The sequence below is a fragment of the Oratosquilla oratoria genome, chromosome 4 (genome assembly GCF_046742065.1).
Source record: "Oratosquilla oratoria isolate Oo_2021 chromosome 4, ASM4674206v1, whole genome shotgun sequence".
Taxonomy (NCBI): domain Eukaryota; kingdom Metazoa; phylum Arthropoda; class Malacostraca; order Stomatopoda; family Squillidae; genus Oratosquilla; species Oratosquilla oratoria.
Window position 1 is genome coordinate 38,597,474 of NC_134780.1, and position 9,901 is coordinate 38,607,374.

Consider the following 9,901-nt stretch of genomic DNA (forward strand, 5'->3'; position numbering starts at 1 on the left):
GGGCTGATGGAGGTTAAGGAGAAGGAACGGGGAAGGAGGAGAAGGAGGGGGAGGGGGAAGGAGAAGGATCTGAGGGAGGGGTAAGAGGATGACGAGGTGAGGGAGGGGTAAAAGGATGAGCAGAAGAGAGGGAACGAGGAAGAAGGAGGAGGATGAAGGGGTGAGGGAGGACTGGGGGAGGGGGGATAAAGAAAGGGAAAGGTAGGAGAAGGATAAGTTGGAGAGGGAGGAGAAGCCAGCATGGCAAGGAGGGTGTACGAGGATGAGGAGGGAGAGGGAGGGGTCGGAGGATGAGGACGAGAGGGAGGGTGGAAGGACAAGGAGAGGGAGAGGTAGGAGGCTAAGAATGAAAAAGGATGATGAGTAAAAGTGCAGGAGGAAAGATGAGGAGTGGGAGGGAGGGAGGAAGAGAGGGCAGACAGAATGAAAAGGAAGAGAATGGGGAGGAAGGATGAGCACAAGGAAGGGGAAGGGGAAGGGGAAGGAGCAGCATGGGGAGCATGATGAGGGGGAAGGAGGAGTACGTGGGGAGGAGTTGGGGGTAGGTGGAGTAAGAGGTGGGGGCGGAGGAGAAGGAGGTGGAAAGAGGAGTAGAAGGGGGTGGGGGAAAAGGAGGAGGAGGAGGAGGATGGGGAAGGATAAGGATTAGGAGTGGAAGGTATGAGGGAGAGGCAAAAAGAAGATGGGGCGAACGGCAGAGGGTGGGGGTAAGATGGGAAGGGATGGTGGGAGAGGGAAAAGGAGATGGAGAGGGGGAAAGGAGGTCTTTGTGAGGAAGGGGAGTAGGGGAGAGGAGAGGGAAGGGAGGAGATGGGGAGAGGGAAGGGAGGATATGGGGAGAGGAGAAGGAAGGGAAGAGAGGAGGGGATGGGGGTAGAGGGAAGGAAAGGGAGGGGAGAAGGGGACGTGGAGGAATGGTAGGGGGGCGATGGAAGGAGAAAGGAGGAGGAGGAGGAGGGTGAGGAGAAAGTGAGACTGAAGAAAGGACGGGGAGGTGAAGAATGGGGATGGGGGAAGAATGTGGACGGGGGTAGGGGGAAAGTGGGGAAGAGGGTTGAGGAAAAGTGGGGAAGGCAGTAAAGGAATTGGGGGAAAAAGTGAAAAAGTGGAAAAGCGGAAGAATACGGAATAGGGTAGGGGAACACTGGGGAATAGGGTGGGAGAACACTGTGGAATGGGGTGGGGAAGAACGGGGAAGGGATGGGCAGATTAGGGAAGGGGATAGGGGAAAATGGGGAAGGAGATATGGGAAGAATGGGGAAGGAGTAAGGGGAGAATGGGGAAAGGGGTAAGGGAAGAATGGGGAAGGGGAAAAGTAGGGAATGGGGTGAGGCAGATTGAGGAAGGAGGTAGAGGAAGAATAGGGAAAGGGGTAGGGGGAAGAATGGGAAAGAGGGTAGATGGGAAGGGGTCTGATATGAATGGGAGGGAGAAGCAGAGGAATGAGGAGGAAGAGAAAGGAAAGTGGTTTGGGAATAAAAGATATAGAATCGGGGGGAGGGCATCTGACAATGGAAAGCTTTGTCCTTGTTTTAGTTTACCATAATTAATGGTGACATAACTCCCCTCTGTCTATTGTTTAGGTCAGAGGCAATGCAGCTAAATTGAGCATCTTTACTACAGGGCTCGGCAGCCAATGCAGGTTTATCCCCACTGCTTCATTACATGGGAACTCTCCACCCCCTTCACCCACTCAAGAAATTATTGATGAGCAGAAAAAAATCTTCTGATTGCATCATTTCCTCATCTATTCACTACCATTCCTTAATCATGCCTCTTTCCCATACATCTATGCAATCCCATACATATATACACAAGTATGTACATCTATATACATTCCTACAGATATGCACTTGTACAGACATATGCTTAGTAACACAAACACAAATGACATTCTGAAGACAGTTCAATCTGAGGTTCTTTTACTTCCAGAAGTTGACAACTACATCACCTGCAGCTGCTCCAAGTCACTATTATGTGCCTGTTCCTCCAGGCCAAGTGAGCCTGGAGTTGGGCTTGACAGCACTGTTACTGTCTGCACCATTGGAATCCACTTGGGAGGCTGGAGACCTTTAAACAACACAGCACACTTGTTCACTCCAAGACTACATCCAGCCTGACTGCCAAGTTGCCCCCAGCAAGAGCAGCTACTCACTCTCTCCTTGTGTGACCATGGACAACACTAAAGTTGCCAGCTAGAGTTTTATGCCACTTATTTTAGCAGAAACTTTTCCTTGCAACTTAAAATCTTTAAACAAGTCTAAAGTTATCAAAGAAAATTCTGTTTATGGGAAATTTATATAACTTGTAATGACAAAATTCAATAAAAATATGTAAATAAATCAACATTGATGTAAACCAATGTCAACATCTGCAACAAAAATGCCTAAACAAATATAATTTGCTGTCAACTTATCTAATAAAAAATACCCAACCAAACATATCTTAATTTCTTGTTGATACATGATGAAACACGATTTCCCTGCTGTTAAACAAAATAGGAGACTAATGAATTTTTGGTTAGTTTATTTATGCAAATCTCCTTTCCAAAGATGCTATACAAATGTATAACTTTCATTAATTTAAGATTTTCTCTAACATTCAAAAGCTGTCAATCAGAAGCCTAAAAATGTATGCAATGCAGATCAACAATGAAAAACAACACCATGGTCAATAATTGTAAGAAACAAGAATACATCAGGCAAGACTTCGGAATGCAAAATATGAATTTTGTCTTTATAATATAAAAAACTGTTCAACTCCAAAACAATTGGTGTAAATATTTATGCTCTGCAAAACCCCAAAATTCCAAAACCGAGATCATAATCTGGCAACCTTGTGATGACTGCTCCACTTTCACCACAGATAGAAGTCCACATATGCTCCTCTCAAACTAAGTATTTAAAAAGTGGAATACCCAGGAGAACCACACCAGTTCTGTACTGTAATTGCATATGCATATACACTAACCTATGCACAAAAATTGTGGCAATACTGTACATACATACAGAAAATTGCAAGCAATCACACCAAAAGATAGCTGCAACAAATCCATCATATGCACAACCTGTATACATGTGTGTGTAATTATATATATATATATATATATATAATCCAAGAGGCCCCTTCCCCTTATGCCAAGTCAAAAACCATGCCTTCACATAATTAACCCATTTACCTACCTACCTACACCTCCCAGCATTTTGGAGATAAGGGGTTGTCCCTGTCTTGTCATACTGCTTGGGTCAAAACAATGCAGAGACAAATCTTCCACAGCAAGGCCAAAGAGTATGAGCTGGTTTACCCTACAATTTCACCATATGGTGACCTCCACCTCAACTCAAAATAGATTATGTAACAGATTTGAACATCCCTTGGGGCCATGTCATCCTTTCATCCATTCACTCCTATTTTTTTTTTTTTGCACTCTCTCTTTCCTGCTCAAGAAGCATTTCATTTGCATACAAAGCTCCGATTCTCCATACACCCCATTCCCTTTCTTCCTCTCAAGCTCACTCTATCCACACTTCCTTTGCTAGTCTTTCCTCAACTCATTTTTTAAGTGTCTGAATTACTTCCATATCCTATTCTATTCAACAGTTCCATTTCTGCCTATTTCTTGCCTTGCCTCACTCTACCTATTCCTGTAACACTGATCATATTTCTCAAACAATTATTCCCCTCCATCTCTTGTAAACACCAAATCCCCATTTCACATATTGTCATGGGTACAATCACCCCTTTATATAGCCTTCATCTCCCAAAATCTCTCAAAATACACATCATTCCATCCATAAATTTATTCACATCCTTTACTATCATTTACTTCCACATCCACTCCTTTATTCACATTCAACTTGCTACCATCATTACTCTTTGTAAATCTCATCACTTTCCCTGTGTTCATATTCACTGACAACTTTCCTCTCGCATACTCCTCTAAATTCAGTTTCTCTTCAGATTCAGCCACAAGTGCAGTGTCATCTGCAAATAATACCTGGTTAATTTTTTTTTATTCTTCCAATTTCATCCACCAATTCCACATCTCTACCTACCATTAATCCATACTTCCCATACCATCACATCCACATATATGTTGACCAAACATGATGACACCACACAAAGCTAACAAAGCCCAACATTATGTGAAAACATTCACTCCCTCCATTCATCTCATACATGCCGTTACATATATAAAAACTTGACAGCATTCTTCACTTCCCCCATTACACAAACTTGTAGCACACCCTTCTAACCCCACATACTACAAATTGGTAAAAACATACATTCAACCCTTATGTGAATTTGTAGCCAAGGATGATACTGGAAAATAAGAGACAGGATCCCACAAGCATTGCTCATATCCTGCATGATTTAGTAAAACAAACACACAGACAAATTGAGTAAGAGGAAGAGATAGTACCCCAAGAGTATTGTTCCTTTCCTACATAATACACTTAAATACACATTCTTCTATGTTGATGCACCAAACTCCTGGAATGGCCTAGAAATTGCTATAGTAGAAGCTCTAACTACATAACTGGGCAAAAGGAGACAGGGCCCATAGATTAGTTCCTTTCCTGTAAAAAACAGTTAAGTAAAGAAACACAAAGACACATCTTTCCATACTGTTGTTTGAGAGCCTAAAAATGGAGCAGTCAGTACATACATACATATACCAAAGGCTTTTTTTCCCCCTTCAAGGGAGGTAGCCAAAAAACAAAGGCATAAAATCACCCATTCCATCCCCACATACTCCACTCCCATCCACCTTCCTCCCTCCCTCTTATCTTGGTTCCTCCTGGATGACGGATCATCCCTGCATCTCACCCACTGCCCTGGGTCTGAAGCAGTGTCGCAGGATACAGCACATCCACAACAAGTCCACTTCATTAAATCAGTGACCCCCCCTCTCTGTTCCCTCATGCAGAAATGGAGAAGATGGGGAGAAATCCCTTAAGACTGTGTCAATTTATTTTTCACACATACCCCCTCACCCCATCCACTCCCCCTCATACATCACATAAAACGAAGGCATAAATTCATCAACAAACAAATGGGACCCTTCAATTGTAACTCTTTGCCTTTATCTTACAATTATATGAATACACACAATCTGCATGGAAAAAAAGGGGCCGGGAGCAAGTAGTACTATACAAGACAGGTAATCCTGCCAGCATAAAAAGGAATGTAGACACTTCCATGAGTCAGTAAATGGTTAAATACAAGGTATACATTATTGTAAGAGGGTATTAAGACCAAAACAGGAGATGAGGGGCAAAGCAGGTAGTATGGAGGAAGAAGAGTGATAATGGATAGAACCACACCCATAAGCAACCTTGACACAGTTACCCATCAAATCAGACTAAACCATAATACATGAATAGCATTCACAAGTCTGAACATTGGCATACAAATTTATAGATTTGTTAGTTTTCTTCATAGCTTACATAAACAACAAATAAATTGATGAAATTAATTTCAATACATGTATACATTCAATCAATACATTACTCCTGCTCTCTCTAAACAATGGGTGTGGCATTCAGAAAACTAACAGCCTTTGGGCAGGACCATAATCACTTATGAAAGAGATATTGTATTACTGTCAGGGGATTGCTAGTATGAGGTGTTCTATGTATGTATACATACAATAATAAGTATTCTCTCAAGTTTCATGGACTGGAAACTTGCAACCCCACAGTGGCTAGGAAGAAGGGAACACTGCCCATCAGCATTCCATATGTAAAAATATGATGAAAATATAGTTAATGTTATTAAAATGAAATCTTGGACCTTGAATGATTAATAGGTATAACTTGCATGACCAATGAATCTGTCCTAAATAAGGAATGACCAACAGACACATGACAAGTCATTACAGAGTGAAATCCTTAGCTAGGGAAAAAAAATTCCCTCTATGTAGTAAAAGACTCCCAAATATGGGATATTCTTCTTTTGCAAAATCTCAAGAGGCTATTCTTATACTTATCCCAAAACTAGCCGGAGAGTCAGCTGAAGACTTGAACCATCCACAGTTAAGTTGCCAGATACTTAATGTTACAATATGGTTTTATCATTGGTGGCAAATATTGTGTTTTCCAATAAAACATTGACCTGTTTTTTATGGGTTAGGTCTATTTTGCTACAATCTCATACTTGTTCCCACTTACAATCTTTGAGAAAATCTGATATGGTTTGAGGTATTATTTTCCTGTAACCAATTAATCCATCAATCTGTTGGCCAAAGTCTCTTGCAGGAAACCCACAACTCACATGTAACTGAGTGGCCAATGGACAGGCCTACAGATAACAAGAGGAAGAAATATTTAGTTGTTGTCTTGGGATAAATTGTGTGACCAAGGCATGCAACTACCACAAATTGTTACAAAGACACATATTAATGGTGGTCAAGTAGGTGTAGAGCAAGGTTTACTAATGGAACAGGTGAGATATTAGGTATTTAGTAAGTCTGAACATGAAAAGAGCTACTAAAATAGGACGCCTAATTAGGTCAGGAGATGACACCCAGATTCTGCAGGATGATCTTAATAAATTGTTAACATGGTTGGTGAAATGGCAAATGAACTTCAATATCTCTAAGTGTAGCATGTTAAACGTAGGGCTACACAACCCCGAAAATAGATACAACTTAGATAACACATTTTTAGAAAAATCTGAGTGCAAGAGGGACTTGGGAGTTCTGGTGAGTCCGGACCTTAAAATCAGGAAGCAGTGCATTAGCGCCAGAAATAAAGCTAACAGGGCATTACGCTTCATTGCTAGGATGGTAATGAATAGAAGTGCAGAGGTAATTATTAAACTCTATCAAGCGATAGTTAGACCCATCCTCGACTATGCAGTACAGTTTTGGTCTCCGTCCTACAAAATGGACAAAAATTCACTAGAATCAGTACAGGGAAGAATGACCAAAATGATACATGGACTCGGAAATTTACCTTACGAAGTGAGGCTTAGGCACCTAAACTTACACTCTCTGAAAAGACGCAGAGTGCGGGGTGATCTAATGGAAGTGTTCAAGTGGATCAGAGGCTATAACAAGGGTGAAGCAAACAAGGTCATCATAATAAAACAACGGCAGGACTCTCAGTAATGGGTATAAACTGGACAAATTTAGATTTAAGAAGGAAATAGGCAAGAATTGGTTTACTAATAGGGTGGTCAATGAATGGAATAAACTTAGTAACCATGTAGTAAGCGCTGAAGCTATCAGTTGTTTTAAAAATTGATTAGACAACTTTATCAATCAGGATGACAGGTGGTGATAGATACGGAGCTGCCTAGTGTAGGCCTTATGGTCTCTTGCAGTCTCCTTTATTCTTATGTTCTTATGTACTGACACTAGGAAAATAATATCTGATGAGAAATCATTCCCTTGTCACTAGCAAAGAAAATGGGTAACTATAAAGACATTTGCTAGGAGAGAGAGGAGAATATATATATATATATATATATATAAATTATACAAATTTGTAGTACTTATACATGGAGTACAAAATACTCAGAATGATATGAGCTAGCTGATGATATAGGTAGGAGTTTATACTATGATACCTAATGTAACTCTTGGTAAATATAGATGATAGCCTGTCTTATTTTATTAATAATAACTACTATTAATTTGCAGTACTTGTTCAAAATACTCACAATGATATGAGCTAGCTGATAATTCAGGTAAGAATTGCAACTGTGAGACTGGCAAAAATAATTTTAAATACAGAAATAGCTTTCTCACAGTATCAGAATTTACTCTTGGATGGAAATTTTTATGTGGTTGTCCATGAATTCCTAAGATTGGAGAGAAATTCTTAAAGATCTTACAAGCTTTCATAAAGTCTACTCTCAGTATCCTTTTCCAGATTACAAGTTAAATTTCTCAAGTTAACTTCCACAGTCCAATTCAGATGGTCCTTCAATTTCTTTCATCCACCATTGGTGAACACTTCCCAGCAAATTTGCATCGATAATGTATCCTGTTCTAACAGCTGAACAATATCAGAGCATAGGTTCTACATAAGTAATACATATTAATACCATAACATAAGGCCTACAATTAACAGTGAGTGTAAAAGTATCAGAAACAAGTCTCCCTGCTTTGGTAACAGCCTATCAAATATACTAACAGATTTCAGATTTGTAAGAGCAGCAATGATTTTTTTCAATGATCTATTCTTCAAATTAAATCACTCTCACACTACCATTGAAAGTACTAACAGCTTATAATGAATGTGTAAAAATTCAATGCATTTGATATATAGGGCAGAATGGAAGGGCCCAAAGTGCTTAAAAGAACTGCCTGTTGATCTGATTAGAGGTGCTCAAAGGGTACCAGATGGGAGGGCCAAATCATATTAACATCATACTGAACTTGCTAATATTCTGTGCAGTACTCTTGGGATGGAGTGTCCCTAAACATGAAATTTCACTAATTTGTGATTCTCAGGGATGACCTGTCATCCAGGTGGTGCCAAGATAAGAGGGAGGGAAGAGGGTGGAGGGGAGTGGAGTATGTTAGGGATGGAATGGGTGGGAGGAGTTTTTATGCCTTTGTTTTTTTGCTACCTCCCTTATAAGAGGGAAAAACCCTTTGATATATGTATGTGATTCTCTGGTAGTGTATAGTTTGAGTATCCCTTGAAGATGGAATGATTTGTTTAATTTTTTTTTATTATAATTATATAAAGATATAAAAATGCACTGTATAAAATTGTGAGGATATAACAAAAAAGCATATGACACTTGTTTTCATTGTGGTCCTCTTAAAAAAACAAAGATTCCAAAAAGATTTATACCAGAAGTAATAAACTAAGAACAGAATATGTTAAATCTCAAAAAGTACTTGAAATAATACTCAATGACATTATTTACTTCTTTACTTGTTTCTATAAGAAAAACTAATATACATACATAGCTAAGATCAGATCACATTTCTTATAATACATTCTAATAAATAATAATCTTTGACATAACTCAATACCGGTACGTAAAGAAATAAAAACTAAGAGCACCTGAAGTATTAAACAAATAAAATACAATAATAATAGTAAATAGTTATAACAAATATGAAGGTAAAATTTACCAAAAATGTTAGCATGTGATTGTGAAAGTAGATCAACATCCAACTGACACCTATCACTACCCCCTGTATTCTGTACACCTAAACATATTTCAATATCCTGCTTTCATTAGAGAAGAAAAATATTCAACTTTTGACAGGTCAATAGTAAAAGGATCTTTCTTATTGATCAAAACGTCTATGGATTAAAAATAATTTCCATACAGCACTCCTGGACCATATATAATTCAATGATAGCAAAAAACAATCCTCTTCCTTCTACTTCTGACGCATTTCATGTAAAATGCAACTGCGAACAAATTATGACAGCTAACCAAATTTCTATGGCACTCCAGATGATAAATCTTGGCCTGGCCCCACCTTTCTCTTTCAGTTATGTAAATTGAGAGGCATAAAACGATAATCTTCATAAAATATGATAGAAAATACTTACAGCTTCTGATACGTGCTTTTCTGGTTTTTCATCCCCTGATTCTTCAGAGCCTTCATCTGATTCTTCATTACTCGCCCGCTTTCTCCTCCGTCGACGATCCGCCATGTTTACTTCTATAAACACATGGGTTGTGGTTCTAGTGAATAACAATTTTCATAAAATATCTAATGATAACATTTTATTATGAATTCTATTGCAGCTTATGTGCATTTCAATATATATAGCATATGTATTGAAAATACATTCAAATTTTTATTCCAGTGCAGTATTTTTTACGCATATGCATATGATAAGTTAATTTTGTACGTATATTAATTTATAAATATAATAAGATTACTTAGATATAAGACTATTTTCGACAATAATTGGTA

General features: G+C 39.0%; 1 protein-coding gene across 4 annotated transcripts in view; it reads right to left on the reverse strand.

Moving 5' to 3' along the window:
* LOC143024778 (uncharacterized) overlaps positions 1–9,677 on the reverse strand; it is a 33,108-nt gene extending 23,431 nt beyond the window's left edge. For 3 of the 4 annotated variants that reach the window (XM_076183938.1, XM_076183936.1, XM_076183935.1), the window contains exon 1: positions 9,531–9,677. In XM_076183938.1, coding sequence (XP_076040053.1) covers positions 9,531–9,635 — 105 coding nt within the window. In that variant the 5' untranslated portion in view covers positions 9,636–9,677. The remainder of the gene's footprint in view (positions 1–9,530) is intronic. The other variant, XM_076183937.1, reaches the window with a different exon arrangement.
* Between the last annotated feature and the right edge of the window lie 224 nt (positions 9,678–9,901).